At 38.5% G+C, this 18,459-nt stretch overlaps 1 protein-coding gene across 1 annotated transcript in view; it reads left to right on the top strand.

Annotated features, from left to right (window-relative positions):
* The window catches only part of LOC120522882 (male-specific lethal 3 homolog), a 37,650-nt gene that overhangs the window by 1,119 nt on the left and 18,072 nt on the right, over nt 1-18,459 (top strand). The window contains exons 2-5 of the mRNA XM_039743629.1: nt 7,800-7,882; nt 11,423-11,518; nt 12,063-12,160; nt 13,282-13,382. Coding sequence (XP_039599563.1) covers nt 7,800-7,882; nt 11,423-11,518; nt 12,063-12,160; nt 13,282-13,382 — 378 coding nt within the window. The remainder of the gene's footprint in view (nt 1-7,799; nt 7,883-11,422; nt 11,519-12,062; nt 12,161-13,281; nt 13,383-18,459) is intronic.

Genomic DNA, 18,459 nt, shown 5'->3' with positions numbered 1-18,459 from the left:
CTCCGCTGTAAGTGTGTGTCAAATGGCGCAGTGTGCAGTTGTCGGTGGTTTCTGTTGACTAGGAATCGGGATTCCCAGGGCAGCAAGTTATTTTCGGCTAATCTGATTTGAAGTCGGCCTTTGACATTATAAAGCGGGAGTGCAAGAAAAGGGCTGGCAAAATCGTGGGTGGGGAGAGACACATTGTACTATATGGGTTTCCAAAGTAACTAAATCTAAGTAAGCCTTTTTTTCTTTTCAACCATTACTTAAAATGCGTAATTATTTGCATATGAAGGCAGAAGCTAACCTAAAAGTTAATTGGTTGAGCATGAATGATAGTTCTGGAATGGCAATGTTGAACAGTAGAAACCCAAAGATATTAGACGAAGAAATGCAAACACTAGCAGAATACAAAAGATGCAGTGCTATGACTGCAGAATGCTATTATACACGTTCATTATATATTTAGTTTTGCTAACGGCTTTGATATAGAGAGAGATATAGATATGAATATGAGAGAGAGAGGGAGAGATGTCTATAAAATGCTAAGGGTTGTGTCTCACTTGTCCTGCAAGTTCTTTTGCAAATTTTAGTCTTGATAAAAATCTTACGATGTGATACACTTATGAAAGAAAAAATATAGATAGCAAAGGGATGTGACAGAACTTAAAGAAGGGCAGCAACATATGCTGAGCATGTAGTTGGTTGCATGATTTGATGAAGAAGAATGACCGCTAAGCGCCAAGAACGTGTGGCACAGCAACCTGCCTGTGCTAGTGAACTGCTTGAGCTAGAACATTGATCTTGGGGGGTACAAAGAAGACTAACAGCCCCAGCAGTAACTAACAGCCCCAGCATCTACTGCTGTCAGCAACCTTCTGGTACTTGTGAAGTGTGCCCAGTGGTGGGTGACCTCTGCAAAAGTATCGGGGTTTGTTTCTTTCTTAAACAGCATTGGCAAATTGATGAAGAACGTGACATGGCAAAATAAAAAGAGCGGTGAAACTGGCTGAGTGTGAAGTAAATTGCAGAAGTAGGTTATGTGATAAGAAGAGTGACAGATCATCATCCACTGTGCTGAACCTGCTGGTATTCGTGAACTACCGGGGATGAAACTTTGATCATGGGGAATACCAGAAGGCTGCATTGTCCCTAAAGTGTAATATGATTTCTGTTTCAACAGTCCTAATTAGTTTAGAAATTAAGCGCAAAGCTGTAATTTTTAGGGTTTATTGGTTTCTCCCCTTTTATACGCCCATTTTCTGTGTTCATTCAGGTTGGTCAGTTGACTATATGTTCTTTGTGGCACCATTTCTCCTTTTGTTTCCTTTTTTTAGACATGCAAGAATGATGGGGATTTTATTCTAACGTCTGTGCAAGTGGTGAGAGGGTTTATTGGTTTAATTGTTACAGTTCATCCTCTCTGGAAATATTAGGCGGCAACACTCTGGCAGTATTAGCCGAGGGGGAAAAAAATTTACATTCACCAAGTGTTGTGAGGTTTTCGGATGAGGTGAAACCAAACAACATCTTCTGGTTAATACGAATAAAGATAACTTGGGGTGTTGACAGCTTTTTAAGCTAAATGATTAGTGTTATATTTTTTTTACTTTTTTTTTTTTTTTTTTTAACTGTTGAGATCTTCATGTGTCACAATTTTATGTTAAAAGAAACATTAATTTATACTTTATAAATTAAGAATTAAGTGTGGCATACAGTGGTAACATATGATGCACCATTATAAACTTGAAATAGAAATGTTAAAACAACTTAATATTTCTAGACCAAAACAAAGTTGAAAGTAATTGAGTTTTATCAGGCATAGTTTCCTGAGGGGAAGAATCTTTTGTAACTTCTCTGTCTAAGCTGGTTGGTTGTTTGGAGTTTTCATATGAGCGGCAACCTGTATAATGGATGCAATGATTCGAATCTGATGCACTGCGAATATAACAAGCTAAAGCACATGATGAGTGGAACAACCAGTGACCTCTATTTAGCTAAATTGGTTTGATAATTTATAATGCTCAGCTTGTGAAATTTATAAGGAGGTTTCCCATGGCCACATGGTAACATACAGGTGCTGGTCATAAAATTAGAATATCATGACAATGTTGATTTATTTCAGTAATTCCATTCAAAAAGTGAAACTTGTATATTAGATTCATTCGTTACACACAGACTGATGTATTTCAAATGTTTATTTCTTTTAATTTTGATGATTATAACTGACAACTAATGAAAGTCCCAAATTCATTATCTTGGAAAATTAGAATATCAATTAAGACCAATGCAAAAAAAGGATTTTTAGAAATGTTGGCCAACTGAAAGGTATGAACATGAAAAGTATGAGCATGTACAGCACTCAGTATTTAGTTGGGGCTCCTTTGGCCTGGATTACTGCAGCAATGTGGCGTGGCATGGAGTCGATCAGTCTGTGGCACTGCTCAGGTGTTATGAGAGCCAATGTTGCTCTGATAGTGGCCTTCAGCTCTTCTGAATTGTTGGGTCTGGCATATTGCATCTTCTTCACAATACAGGGTTATGGTCAGGCGAGCTTGCTGGCCAATCAAGAACAGGGATACCATGGTCCTTAAACCAGGTACTGGTAGCTTTGGCACTGTGTGCAGGTGGCAGGTCCTGTTGGAAAATGAAATCTGCATCTCCGTAAAGTTCGTCAGCAGCAGGAAGCATGAAGTGCTCTAAAACTTCCTTGTAGACGGCTGCGTTGACCTTGGACCTCAGAAAACACAATGGACCAACGCCAGCAGATGACATGGCACCCCAAACCATCACTGACTGTGGAAACTTTACACTGGACCTCAAGCGACATGGATTCTGTGCCTCTCCTCTCTTCCACCAGACTCTGGGACATTGATTTCCAAAGGAAATGCAAAATTTACTTTCCTCCAGACCGCTTTTATATGGTAAGAAAGAAGAAGAAGATATCGCACAGTCTGGAGTAGAAAATCATCTTTTACCTGGAAAAACGAAACTACAAATCCCATCGTGCATTGCAAAATGGACGGGGTGTGTGAGAAACTCTGCGCCTGTGTAGCACTCACGGGACGGAAGTACAATCCCGACTGCTTTTATATAGAAGGATTATAATACATTATTGCATGTTTATTTGACAGAGGTTTAAAGTTGTAGTCCTGTCAATTTCACTTTAATTCAATGGATGAAATGAAGCACACAAATTGTGGTTTGCAGTCTTGAAAAACAGGAATAATACAGATCTGATCATTCTTTAGGTCCTTGCTGTTTTAACTGCGTGTTACTTGTCATGCTATACCTTGAAGATTTAAAAAAATAAATTAATAAAAAATTGGTCTCAACAAAACATTACCCAGATTAGTGTTGTCATCCCAGTAGTTCTGGGCAGTATGACCAAAATTCTATATAACGGTGTTTTTCAAAATTATACTGGTTTCACAGTATTCAACGGTATTTATTTCCCAGAATGAGTGGATGTTAATCACATTTTCCACTGCAATTACTGCAGAAGACTGGCTAAGAATAACTTATTCAATTGTCATGAGAATTGTACATTGTACAAAAAAATCATTTTAATGTGCACACAAGTATTATTACAGGTTTGCATGGCCCTGTAAAGTGAGTTTTCAAGGGGGTGGCACTAATGAAGAGAAGGAATCACATTGCATGACAGTTGCAGTCAAAATATAGAACCTTTTTTATTGAACAAATTTTGCAAGCAAAGTAATTTTAACAACATATTTTCAACCACCCAAAGAGGCGTTTAGACTTAAATATCCAGAGGTGCTTGTCAAAAGTTGTATTGCACTGAGTGTGTCTTAGAAAAGGAATAAATAGTAAATATTTTTTGTAAACCAACTACACTTTCTGTTAATGTTAACAAAGTCTGTCCACTGACATGTTGGCTGTAATGGATTGTAATGGCATTGGTTACCTCGGTCCACTGCTTGCATTTTTTGTTGTAGGCAGTACCTCTAGCAAACACGTCTACAAGTGATGTGCCAATTTTAGTTCCATACATTCATGGTACTCCTAAGCATGTTTACGACTAAGGTGGTGCAGGAAATTGCTCGTGTTGCCGCTTCTGGTGACAACTTTAACTTGACAGTCAGTCATTGTCCAACCCGCTATATCCTAACACAGGGTCACGGGGGAGTCTGCTGGATCTAATCCCAGCCAACACCGGGTGCAAGGCAGGAACAAACCCCGGGCAGAGCGCCAGCCTACCGTAGGGCGCACACATACACACCAAGCACACACTAGGGGCAATTTAGGATTGCCAGTGCACCAAACCTGCATGTCTTTAGACTTTGGGAGGAAACTGGAGCATCACACCACGCAGGGAGGACCGAACTCTGGTTTCCTTACTGTGAGGCAGCAGCGCTACCACTGCGAGACAGTGCCTTGCTCGACAGCACTTACAATAAATACAGTGGTGTGAAAAACTATTTGCCCCCTTCCTGATTTCTTATTCTTTTGCATGTTTGTCACACAAAATGTTTCTGATCATCAAACACATGTAACCATTAGTCAAATATAACACAAGTAAACACAAAATGCAGTTTTTAAATGATGGTTTTTATTATTTAGGGAGGAAAAAAAATCCAAACATACATGGCCCTGTGTGAAAAAGTAATTGCCCCCTTGTTAAAAAATACACCCGAGTTCAATTTCCGTAGCCACCCCCAGGCCTGATTACTGCCACACCTGTTTCAATCAAGAAATCACTTAAATAGGAGCTGCCTGACCCAGAGAAGTAGACCAGAAGCACCTCAAAAGCTAGACATCATGCCAAGATCCAAAGAAATTCAGGAACAAATGAGAACAGAAGTAATTGAGATCTATCAGTCTGGTAAAGGTTATAAAGCCATTTCTAAAGCTTTGGGACTCCAGCGAACCACAGTGAGAGCCATTATCCACAAATGGCAAAAACATGGAACAGTGGTGAACCTTCCCAGGAGTGACCGGCCGACCAAAAATTACCCCAAGAGCGCAGAGATGACTCATCCGAGAGGTCACAAAAGACCCCAGGACAACATCTAAAGAACTGCAGGCCTCACTTGCCTCAATTAAGGTCAGTGTTCACGACTCCACCATAAGAAAGAGACTGGGCAAAAACGGCCTGCATGGCAGATTTCCAAGACGCAAATCACTGTTAAGCAAAAAGAACATTAGGGCTCGTCTCAATTTTGCTAAGAAACATCTCAATGATTGCCAAGACTTTTGGGAAAATACCTTGTGGACTGATGAGACAAAAGTTGAACTCTTTGGTGTGAATGCCAGGTGTCCTGTTTGGAGAAAACCAGGCACCGCTCATCACAAGGCCAATACCATCCCTACAGTGAAGCATGGTGGTCGCAGCATCATGCTGTGGGGATGTTTTTCAGCGGCAGGAACTGGGAGACTAGTCAGGATAAAGGGAAAGATAACTGCAGCAATGTACAGAGACATCCTGGATGAAAACCTGCTCCAGAGCGCTCTTGACCTCAGACTGGGGCGACGGATCATCTTTCAGCAGGACAACAATCCTAAGCACACAGCCAAGATATCAAAGGAGTGGCTTCAAGACAACTCTGAATGTCCTTGAGTGGCCCAGCCAGAGCCCAGACTTGAATCCATTTGAACATCTCTGGAGAGATCTTAAAATGGCTGCGCACCTACTCTTCCCATCCAACCTGATGGAGCTTGAGAGGTGTTGCAAAGAGGAATTGGCGAAACTGGCCAAGGATAGGTGTGCCAAGCTTGTGGCATCATATTCAAAAAGACTTGAGGCTGTAATTGCTGCCAAAGGTGCATCGACAAAGTATTTAGCAAAGGCTGTGAATACTGATGTACATGTGATTTCTCAGTTTTTTTTATTTTTAATAAATTTGCAAAAACCTCCAAGTAAACTTTTTTCATGTTGTCATTATGGGGTGTTGTGTGTAGAATTCTGAGGAAAAAAATGAATATAACAAAATGTGGAAAAAGTGATGTGCTGTGAATACTTTCTGGATGCACTGTATATACACTTAGGGTAAGTTCTTTAAAACTCACTTTATAACCCCCCCACAGATTTTATACTAACTATAAATTTGGCATATCATTTAAGACATCTACTTTTTTCCAACAATGATCACAGACAGAGTATTTCACTTTTCTGAGGAAAAAAAATGAATTTAATCCATTTTGGAATAAGGCTGTAACATAACAAAATGTGGAAATAGTGATGCACTGTGAGTACTTTCCGGATGCACTGTATCCCTCAACAGAGAATTGATTAGGGAATACATCAGAAATTAGGGATGCTCCACTCAGGTGTTTTAAGGCTGATACCAATTACTGACTTCATGTTTCTTGATTAGCCGATTCCCCTTGGGATTAATAAAGTATCTATCTATCTATCTATCTATCTATCTATCTATCTAATTCAGATTTTTTTTTTTTGTCTCCATCCTTAAATTTACACTGATATCCTGCATAACCAGACAAATACAGTAAATAGAAGTGTTATGACTACATTAAAGTGTATATTTTTAATTAAACTCTATACCACGGGTGTTAATTTTTCTGTTAACAAAATTTAATTCTATAGCCTTATTGTTCAGTGACTATAAAATACTAATAAATGGAATTTTCTTAAAATACATACATTAACTAATATGTACAAAAATATTTGTCCATAATGCATATGGCATTTTTCTCTGTAATGTACCTATCGGAAACGAGGCTTAATTAAAACTACTAGTTTTCAACATTTCATTTACAACAAAAAAATATATATTCTTACACCATCAATCACTGGTAATTAAGTGCTGCTTAAATCTACATGCACTTGCATGTTCTAATCATTTTAGATCCATTAATTGCAGTACAGCTTTTTTTGTTTAAATATACGTTTACTGTATTCGTGTTTTTTTTTTTCCCCTCTTTCCCAGTGTATCAACTAGACATTTGCAGTTTTTGAGATGTGATTATAAAATATTGGTTACCTTTTTAATTATGTAGTACTTGTTATGACAAACGGCATCAAATAAACACAGTAAAAATCTTTTATATTAAAAAAGCCTATTTACTATGGAGCAATTTCATATTCATCGTTTCTTCCAATTAAGTGTAAGCTGCTGCATTTTAAACAAGCATACTGTCCAAACTTGAGTGGTGTCCACTTTATTTCACAGGGAATAATAATAAAGCTCTGAATTCCTTAAAGTAGCAGGATGACTTTCCTATTTTTTTTTTTTTCTTCAGTTTTTTACACCACTTTAACGTAACCTCTTGTTTACTGTTAAAACAAGCTTTCACTTGCTGTTGTTTGTTTATACCGCAGGAAGTTTCCTACAGATTTTTTATTTTTTTTATTTTTATTTAATGCTGCTGGCTCAACGTCTGCTTAAAGCAGCACTACAACTAAATTATCTAATAGCTTAGACAAGCAGGACCTGAAAATAAGTGTTTTTCTGATTGGCCTTTTTACAGATCACAATGGTCGAAAATTGGCCAATTTTCAATTGGAGGCTGATTGATTAGACCATCCCTATTAGTGATTGTGTCCGAGATCTCTCAAAACTATTAACTGAAAGTTGTTACCGTGAAATATTTGGCAGTACTTTAAGGCCTCACTGGCTATTTTAACTGAACTACTCAGACTGGACAATTGGACTGATGCTATTTTTGTTTCCTGCATTATTGAAATTCAACAAGACCTTTTGAGATGAGCCATTTTGTTTGTAGTTGAGCTGACACTTGCTAATCAAGGTTAGAATGTTTTAAGTATAAAATATGTTGTAGATTCACAAAAGTAAGGAGTTGAGTGTGCTAATTTTCTTTTTTTTTTTTTGCAGGTGGTTGATGTCGTCATTGGAAAAGATGAGAAGGGTAAAAAAGTCCCAGAGTATCTGATTCATTTTAATGGTTGGAACAGAAGGTGTGGTATAAATGAAATTGTTTAATATTCCTGCTGCTGTTGTGTGTTTTTTTTTTTGTTTTTGTTTTTTTAAATCATTTAATGTATCCATAAATAAAGTGAAACAGTTGTAAATTACCTTTCATCTCTTAACTTGAAAAATTATGATTATTGATGAATATAAGTAACTGAATAGCCATTGGATAACTCCTTACACTTCAAACATCCAGTTCTGCCCAAGTTTCATCAAGATGAAAGAGTCTGTTGAACTAGCATTAATTCTAAATTGGGCATATTCCTTTTCTACATGGTGTTGAAATTGTGCATAGAAGGCAACCTGAATAAAGGATGTGAATAGTTGAACCAATGTGATATTTCATTGTTTATATATACTATTTTTAATACATTTTGCAAAAAATTGTCATTCTGGGTTATTAAGTGTTTGGAGTGTGGTGGGTAGTCAATGATTTTTAGCATAAGGCTGCAACATCACAGGTATGTTTGAGTAGCGTGTTGGCTTTTAGATTATTTTACTATTCAGCTACCTCTAAAATTGTTGTGCTTCTCAAGATTCACTAAAAAGGAAAACACAATTCATACTTCATCCATCCATTTGTTTTGTTCCTGATGTATTGAAAAAATATCTACTAAATACTTCCTTGGTTTAATTTTGGAGTGAAAAAAAGAATGCAGCTATATATGGTAATAATGAAACTTTTTTTTTTTTTTTCCCCTGTGTCACTCAAAATGTGTTCTTTCTTGTGCACCTAACATGCTGTCTTCATTGATATAGCACATTTCATAGTGGTGGAACTTGAGATTGGGGAACAGTGGTAATTACATGTGGTTAGGTATGGAGGTTAGGATGGGTGTGGTTCAGAACCATAGTTTCACAGAGTAGCATGAGTGGGTCCATTGTCCTGAAATAAAATATGTTTGGTTGGGTGTTTTCCTAACCGCTTTTTTCTCTCCCATTATTTTGATGATAGCATGGGTTCTGTGTCACAATTATGTATTGAAGTTTCATTCAGTTATTGAGTTATGTTTTTTTATTTTTTTTAATTAATTAACTTGAAATTCTACTTGGAACATTCAAGGTTGAGTTGCTTCCTTTTGTAAGTCAATTTTCTGGGTACATGATGTTCACTGTCTTTGAATTTTTTTTTTTTTTTATTTTTTTAATTTCCTTAAAAAAAGAGAGGCTTCCTCTGAGCTAATTCCTGTAATTTCTTCTTTCTTACTCATCACTCTTCAGTTCCTTGTTATGATTCAGTTCTCAATGGCAGCATTTTCTTTTGTCATCAGTGTTAGAGATTGCCAATCTTGGCTCATCTTTGAGAGATGTTCTGCCATGACAGATGTCTATAGCACCACTTTTCGACTGTGGTACATGAAGGGGACTGATTCTGAAGCATGTTGGTTAAGCCAGAATGAATTACTACAGCTATATTTGTTCCGCAGTGTTTAAATTTCCTTTTTTTTTTCTTTTCTGTATCTACTTGGGTCTGGGACCAGAAAAGGTACATATGAAAAATACAGGACCTAATCTTTAGCCACTTTTAGTATCACTGTAGAATACAAAGGCAGGAGGAAAACCTACAGTATCACAACATTACCCATAGTATTTGTTTATTTATAATATAGTAATAATGTAGTCTAATAGTTGTAGCTGTCCCTGCAGCATTAAAATTCACCATTCACCCTCCCGATCCAGCTAATGTTTTGCTTTTTACAGCTTCCCCTTACCTCGCTTTAATGAGCATGCTACTGAAAAGAGCATTCAGGAAGTATTTGTATGAACGGCTCCAACTGAACCTGCCACAAACACAAAGGACTGTACACCACTAAATCGAGCCATCATTTAATGGCTTGATCTTGCACTCACTGAGAAATGGAAATTCCATGGGCTCAGAAAAAAAAATGTAAGCTTAGAAATGAACTCAAATTTATTGGAAGGCTTAATGAGTCTTTCCTAACAGTAGCACCAACGTTGCTGGCGATTTTTTGTGAGTGTGTGAAGGGCAGTTCAAAGTACATGTCAGGATATAGAAAGTGATGTTTTATCTCTCTGATGGCTTATGAATGGGTTAATTTAGGTAGCTAATAGGCTTGCTTATTATAGCAAAACTTTTTATTTTTGCGAAACATTTTGAAAACGTATGTGTGATCTGCTAAGTACTTGTATTCCACAAGCATTAGTCAAGTGAACTGTGAGATGACAGTCACCATATTAGGGCAAAATGACTAATAAGTATATAATGGACTGACACATCTGAGAGGTTTAAAACCATCAGCCCTTGCTCAGTGTCCACGCTGTTCATGAAACATGTTATTGAAATCTTCAATTTGGGTATTTAACATTAGACACTAGCAAAATACCCGTGCTTCGCAGCGGAGAAGTAGTGTGTTAAAGAAGTAATGAAAAAGAAAAGGGAACATTTTAAGAATAACGTAACATGATTGTCAATATACAGTAATTGTTTTGTGACTGTTATGAGTGTTGCTGTCATCAAGGATTTGATTATCATTATTTCTTTCAATCGGGTTCGTATTTGTAGGATGTGTTGTGTTCAAGTTACATTCCGTGTTTGTCAATCGTTGTAAAGATAACAGGTTTCATTCATCGATTTTGTTTCTTACTGCATTAATAAACGGCTCGTCTTCCTCTTTATCTGAGACGTGACACACTACATGCACAGGTGTTGTTTTTTTTTTTAACACTGTCTTCCTTTAGCGGGACATTTTGACTTTTTCCACCCCACGGCTGTATTTAATGTTAGCTAAGACCCGGCACTTAAAAGTTTCTCTCACAGTTTCGCTGAGTTTGTGCCAAACACCACCCTGACCATCTCATCTTCCTCTGCATAAGCACAGTCCTTCACCCGTGAATATATAGCGGTAGTGTTTCTATTGGATTGCTGCTGACGGACGGCCTTATATGGGCAGCCACTAAATTACGTGGGAGGTTTAACTCCGCCTCCCACGGGCATCGAGCAGAAGTCTATTATAGTATATGGACGAAAAAATAGGTTCCAGTTATGCGCGTAGAATTTCGAAATGAAACCTGTCCAACTTTTGCAAGGAAGCTGTAAGGAATGAGCCTGCCAAATTTCAGCCTTCTACCTACACGGGAAGTTGGAGAATTAGTGATCAGTCAGTCAGTGAGGGCTTTGCCTTTTATTAGTATAGATATGCAAATTTTCTTTTCTTTTTTTTTTTTTTTTTAAAGAGTTAAACATTCTTTTTTTAGTTGTTTGCACTGTTTATATTTGGCATTCTTATTTAAAGGAGTGGGTATTGCTCTTTTTGTTTAGACTTTCAGTAGTAAACAAGGTCATCTGCTAAAATACCCCTTCAGAGCTTACATCTGCAGAAAGGCATCCTACATTTCAGTGTCCTCTTCACTCTCAGATCCTGAAAAATTAAAAAATGAATGAATAAATCAACAACTGGTTTTGGATTAAAGTCTTAAGTAATCCTGTTACTTAATTTAAATGGCTGTTCAGACACACCAGATAGTAACTTAGCTTTATTTTATTTTTCTCTCCCTCCCAATCTCAGCTGGGATAGATGGGCAGCAGAGGATCACGTCCTTCGGGACACAGATGAAAATCGCAGATTGCAACGTAAATTGGCCAGAAAGGCTGTGGCTCGCATGTAAGAATCTGTTTTAAAAATTACTTTATTTAAATATTTTTGCGTTTTAATTATTGCACAATGTTAACTATTTTGCTTTTTACATTTCAAACTCCTTTTTTTGATTCCATTCCATTCTCTTACATTACATTATAATGTGTAATGGTTCATTTTTTAAAACCTGTTTTGCATTACTCTTTCTGTATGTAACACCATGTACATAATTTTTTAATTATTTCTTTCTTTTTTTTTTTTTTAAAATAATTGAGACCACAGGCAGGGTAAGGAACTTACCTGTGGACAACAGTGAGTCATAAATGAGATATATCTGTGTTTACTTTATTGTAGTGTGTGGATTTACCTGCAAATGACAACTGTAGTGTATTCCTCAACAAATCTTGTTGCAGAAATCAGAGGAAAAAAACATTTTTAAGGAATAGTGACTGAAAGAAAAACTTAAAAATAAATATATATCGATATAGAGGTATAGATATCTGTGGTTTTGTGATAATTTTGTTTTTCCAAGTGTGGTAGTTTGAAAAAAAAGCCTACTTACGTCTTACAGGAGGAGAAAAGGAAGGAAGAAGCGACGTTGTCGTTTGCCTGGTGTTGATTCAGTATTAAAAACTCTTCCTGACGAAGAAAAAGAGGAAAACGAAGACTGTAAGTATTTTTGTTTTAGCTGCTTTGGTTATTTTTGGTTGTTTTTACTGACAAGAAAATCAATGTGTAAAATTATAACTTCAAAAATTCTGCTGAGAATAAATTTGTTACAGTTTCAGTATTTGGATAGGATTACTTTTTTTTTTTTGATACAGTATACATGCTATCAAGTCTCCATGTTAGGTGCACCTACCTTTTTTTAGTTTTAGTTTATTTCATTTTATAAAATGTATTTTTATTTTATTCTAGTTTTCAGTGGAGTAAACAATTTTTATTTTGTTCTTTGTTTATAATTTTAGTTTTTATCTAGTTCTAGCCTTTTTACATAATATTTGTACAATTTTTTTTTTTATTTTTTTTTTTTCTGTTGCAAAACTGCAAATGCCTACACATATTTCAATGTAAATTATGTTTCAGTCAACAAAATACACTTGCAGTTTATAATGCTGTTAAACATAGCTTGACTATCAATGATCAAACCGATTTTAAGTGGCCTAATGAGTATAGTCGGCAAGATCAAATGTTTCAACCCAAGAAATCAGTCTGTGCAATCATGTTGCTGTTAAGTTTTAAAACAAGCACGCATTTCGAGATATTTGTTCATGTTGCAACGATATCCGTTACACTGATAGCCACACAGTGAAAATATTTGCTTGATGAGCGCCTGTAGTACAGGTTCACAGACAAGGTCCTTGGCCACGGACACCAGCAAGACTGTATGTTAACGATTTCTGCCACCAGTACTGAAGCAGTGACATGCAGTGAGGTTCATGGCTGGTGAGGTACTAACTCCTTCAGAGTCAGATTTGCAAATATATGAACCCCAGAGTAGCTTATTCACTATTCAGTTGGCAGCATCCAAATTGACTACTGGTTATGTTGCATATCTCATCAGCATTCTTTACACATACACATGGGTAAGGCACATATTTGGATAAGAGCGATCGTTACACGTACTGTATATCAGTGACAGAGAGCGGAGAGATCGCATTTGCTCTGCACCCTCCGTGTTCGAAGTGTTTTTTTTTTTTTTTTTTTTTTGTTAAACTAAAGTGTGTGTGTTTTGTTTTTTGAAAAATGTAATCGTTTTAAATGATACACTAATTATTTTTGACTTTTAGCTCTAATTTCATCTTCCGATGATAGTGATGATGATGGTTCTGATGATGATGATGATGAATCATTGAATACTGAAGAAAGTGATGCTGAAAGCACAGAAATGGTAATTTGTTTTTCCATATTATGTCTTTAATTTAGAGTACTTCTTAAAGAAATTGGGGACTGTTACAGATTCATCTGTTCTGTGGAGAAAGATTAGACTTAGGGGACACATAATCAGTCAGGATAAAGTGTTCTGATGTGCTTTCCATATTTAAATATACCATTCTTCTCAAAATGAATAATGGGTTAATACATGTCAGAAACCTGTTCAGGAATATCAAGAAACCAGAAAGGTCAAGTGAACAGCAAAATGTACTGAAAGATGAGTAAGAAATCGGCTGATATCGTGTTGACAACAAGATTGTACAGTTGTTATATACACAAATTTCAATCAATCAATAAATCAACATTTATTTATATAGCACATATTCATACAAAAAAATGTAGCTCAAAGTGCTTTACAAAATGAATAGAAAAATAGAAGACACAATAAAAAATAAACATAAGTCAACATTAATTAACATAGAATAAGTAAGGTCCGATGGCCAGTGTGGACAGAAAAAACAAAAAAAAAACTCCAAGGGCTGGAGAAAAAAAATAAAATCTGTAGGGGTTCCAGACCACGAGACCGCCCAGTCCCCTCTGGCCAAACAGTCCTCTTTGTATTTGGGGTTTTCATGGAAGGACCTGATGATGATGGTCACGTAGACTTCTGGCTTTCAGTCCATCAATGTTAGTGCATCATGATGCTTTGAGTAGGTGGTGGTGGCGCAGGCCGCAGCCACAAAGAAACCGGAAAAAGAAAGAGAAGAGAGAGTTGGGGTCAGTACGAATTTTAGAGCCACGATGAATAGTTATTGTGATGAATTGAACATACAGAGTATCAGGATTAAGTTAAAGTGAAGTTATGAAAAGGCCATGTTAAAGTAATGTGTTTTCAGCAGTGTTTTAAAGTGCTCTACTGTATTTGCCTGGCGAATTCCTATTGGCAGGCTATTCCAGATTTTAGGTGCATAACAGCAGAAGGCTGCCTCACCACTTCTTCTAAGTTTAGCTTTTGGAATTATAAGGAGACACTCATTTGAAGATCTAAGGTTACGGTTTGGAATATAATGTGTCAGGCATTCCAATATATAAGATGGAGTGCGATTATTTAAGGCTTTATAAACCATAAGCCGTATTTTAAAGTCAATCCTGAATGACACAGGCAACCAGTGTAGTGACATCAAAACTGGAGAAATGTGTTCGGATTTTCTTTTCCCAGTTAGGATTCTAGCAGCTGCATTTTGCACTCGTTGCAAGTGATTTATGTCTTTTTTGGGTAGTCCTGAGAGGAGTGTGTTACAGTAATCTAGTCTACTGAAAACAAAAGCGTGAATTAATTTCTCAGCATCTTTCAATGATATAAGAGGTCTAACTTTTGCTATGTTTCTTAAGTGAAAAAATGCTGTCCTAGTGGTCTGATGAATATGCGATTTAAAATTCAGATTACAGTCAACAGTTACCCCTAAACAGTTAGAGCGGACAGAGACGCAAATACCTGCAGGAAGCAGAAAGGAGGAGGACTAGCTCTCTATGTCAATACAAGGTGGTGTAACTCTGGACATGTAAACGTCAGAATCTGCACTTGCTGCAGGTACATTGAACTGTTGGCTGTAAGTCTGCATCCCTATTACTTGCCCAGAGAGTTTGGACACGTCATTGTTGTTGTTGTTTTCATCCCTCCTCGGGCGAACGCGGAAATAGCGGGTCATGTCATCCATTCTGCAGTTGCTAAGTTACAAACGCAGCACCCCAAGGCGTTTGTGCTAATCGATGGAGACCATGTGACGCTGGACAAAACATTACCTGCCTTCTCCCAGTATGTGGATTGTAACACCCAGGGAAATAGGACTATTGACCTACTGTATGCAAACGTTGGACGCATACAGCACCACCCCACGGGAAAGCAGATCATAACCTGGTCCTGCTTCAGCCTCACAACATATCAAGAGTGAGGAAATTACCTGCAACCACACTCTCATTCAGGAAGTGGTTCCCTGAGGCAGAGCAGGCTCTGAGAGACTGCTTTGGAACTACGGACTGGGATATCTTGCAGGGGTCACATAGTGAGAACATTGAGGAGGTTGTTGACTACACAACTGACTACATCAACTTCTGTATGGACATTGTAGTTCCAGTAAGAACAGTACGCTACTATGCTAACAACAAGCCATGGGTTACAAGTGACATCAAGGGCCTTATGAACCAGAAGAAAAGGGCTTTTAAAGGTGGTGATCAGCATGAGCTCAAGCGCGTGCAGTTGGAACTCCGAGTCCAGCTCAGGAGGGCGAAGGAGCAGTACAGGAGAAAGCTGGAACAGAAGTTGCAGAATAACAGCATGAAGGAAGTGTGGGATGGGATGAAGATCATCCGATGCTGCAGCTCTAAGCGGGGTGCCACCATCGAGAGAGATGAAAAGAGCAAACCAAATTAACAACTTCTTTAACAGGTTTGACCATCCTAAGCCACTCTCACCTCGGAGTACTGCACCCACCACCCATCCTTCTGCTGATACCAGCATAGGAGAGACATCCCCACCCAAAATTCCAGCAGCCCAGGTGAACAGAGTTGAGGAGACTTCATGCCAGCAAAGCAGTGGGTCCAGATGGAGTATCACCACGACTGCTGAAGGCCTGTGCGCTGGAACTGGGGAGTCCTCTACAGCGCATCTTCAACCTGAGCCTGGAACAGGGGAGAGCCCCGAGGCTTTGAAAAACATCTTGCATCACCCCAGTCCCAAAGTTATCATGTCCTAGTGAGCTGAATGACTTCCGGCCTGTCGCTCTGACGTCACATGTGATGAAGACCATGGAGCGGCTGCTGCTTCACCACCTGAGGCCACAGGTCTGCCACACCCTCGATCCTCTGCAGTTCGCATACCAGGAGAAGGGGGGAGCGGAGGATGCCATCATCTGTATGCTACACCGATCCCTCTCCCACTTGAACAGAGACAGTGGTGAAGTAAGAATTATGTTTCTGGACTTCTCTAGCGCCTTCAGCACTATCCAACCTCTGCTCCTTAGGGACAAGCTGACAGAGATGGGAGTAGATTCATACTTGGTAGCATGGATCGTGGACTATCTTACAGACAGACCTCAGTATGTGCGTCTTGGGAACTGCAGGTCTGACATTGTGGTCAGCAACACAGCGTCGCAGGGAACTGTACTTTCTCCGGTCCTCTTCAGCCTATATACATCGGACTTCCAATACAACTCAGAATCCTGCCACGTGCAAAAGTTCGCTGACGATACTGCTATCGTGGGCTGCATCAGGAGTGGGCAGTAGGAGGAGTATAGGAGCCTAATCAAGGACTTTGTTAAATGGTGCCACTCAAACCACTTGCACCTGAACACCAACAAGACCAAGGACCTGGTGGTGGATTTTAGGAGCCCCAGGCCCTTCATGGACCCCGTAATCATCGAAGGTGACTGTGCAGAGGGTGCAGACCTATAAATACCTGGGAGTGTAGCTGTTTGATAAATTGGACTGGTCTGGCAATACTGATGCACTATGTAAGAGAGGACAGAGCCGACTATATTTCCTTAGAAGACTGGCATCCTTAATAAGATGCTGCAGATGTTCTATCAGATGGTTGTGGCAAGTGCCCTCTTCTAAGTGGTAGTGTGCTGGGGAGGCAGCATAAAGAGGGATGCCTCACGCCTGGACAAACTGGTGAGGATGGCAGGCTCTATTGTATGCATGGAGCTGGATGGTTTGACATCCGTGGCAGAGTGATGGGCGCTCAGCAGGCTCCTGCCAATCATGGAGAATCCACTGAATCCACTGAACAGTATCCTCTCCAGACAGAGGAGCAGCATCCGTGACAGACTGCTGTCGCTGTCCTGATCCACTGACAGACTGAGGAGATCGTTCCTCCCCACACTGTGCGACTCCGTTCCACCCGGGGAGGTAAACATTACCATTATTCAAAATTGTCTGTTTTTACCTGCATTTTTATTACTCTTTTAATATTGTTTTTGTATCCGCATGCTCCTGCTGGAGTATGTGAATTTCACCTTAGGATGAATAAAGTATCTGTCTATCTACAGTGTCAGTGATGGGTTTTGTACCCACAACCCCAGGGTTTGAAGTCCAATGCCCTAACTACTATGTCACGCTGCCTCCAGACTTCACTCTGGATTTGGCAAATGATCTTGGTATATAGTAATGCTATAAAATAGCTAGGTGAAAGTTCTGTTTTGAATACAAATTGGTCATTAGGTAGAAGGCAGCCCTTTGAGATAAGGGCTGGTCTGGCATTTCTAAGCAAAGGATTCCTCCCACACATAGTGGGATGGTGTATCCCACATTATATGTATTAAGTGGTTGCAACATATGGGAGGGAAGAATCACACAGATAGAAGAGGGTTAAAAGCAGAATACTATAATTGCATAGTAATTGAAGTGTAAACAATTTACGCGGTACATGGAAAAAGAATAGGGCCTAGATTAATAGGAAAGATTTAGTATCGATTTGTAAGGATTCAAACCAACAAATCTAATCAAACTTTGGAGGTTAAAAAAAAAAAAAAAAGTGGTAGGCAGTAGCGCAGCATACAATGACACTGCCTTGGGTAGAGAAATTAAAACAAAAAGCTCTTTCTCTTTTACCATTTATTTATAATCTAGCGTCTGTGTCCGTGTGCCTCTGATATCTGCAATATATCCAGGATTTCATCCTTCTGACAAACTTTCTTTAGGATCTGGTCACCCCCTTTGGGTGTGTCTTGCTAGATACATTACTTTTAGGATAGAAGGGTCTTCATCACCCTTTACTGCAGGTTTCATTGAATGTGCCAAAAATTTTGTTCACTTTTTTTTTTTTTTTTTTTTTATTGCATACATTGTAAATACTACATTTTGGCATGTGTTTTTAATTTTAGCAAATGTTTAAACATATGCGTTAGTATTACATCAATGAAAGTTATTGGTTATGTTGTGATTTAGACATTTGCTTGTAATATTTCCTACACTTCAGGGAACTACTCCCCAATTTTGGTTTCCCTGAAGATTTGTTTAAGAATATTACTGGTTTCAGAAGCAAGCCTTTTTAGACCTTCCATGCTTTTTTGTTAACATCTCTGTCTGTAGTATTT

Source organism: Polypterus senegalus, chromosome 2 (assembly GCF_016835505.1).
Source record: "Polypterus senegalus isolate Bchr_013 chromosome 2, ASM1683550v1, whole genome shotgun sequence".
Lineage (NCBI taxonomy): Eukaryota > Metazoa > Chordata > Cladistia > Polypteriformes > Polypteridae > Polypterus > Polypterus senegalus.
Note: the sequence above shows the minus strand (reverse complement) of the source record. Positions and strands in the feature narration are given on the sequence as shown.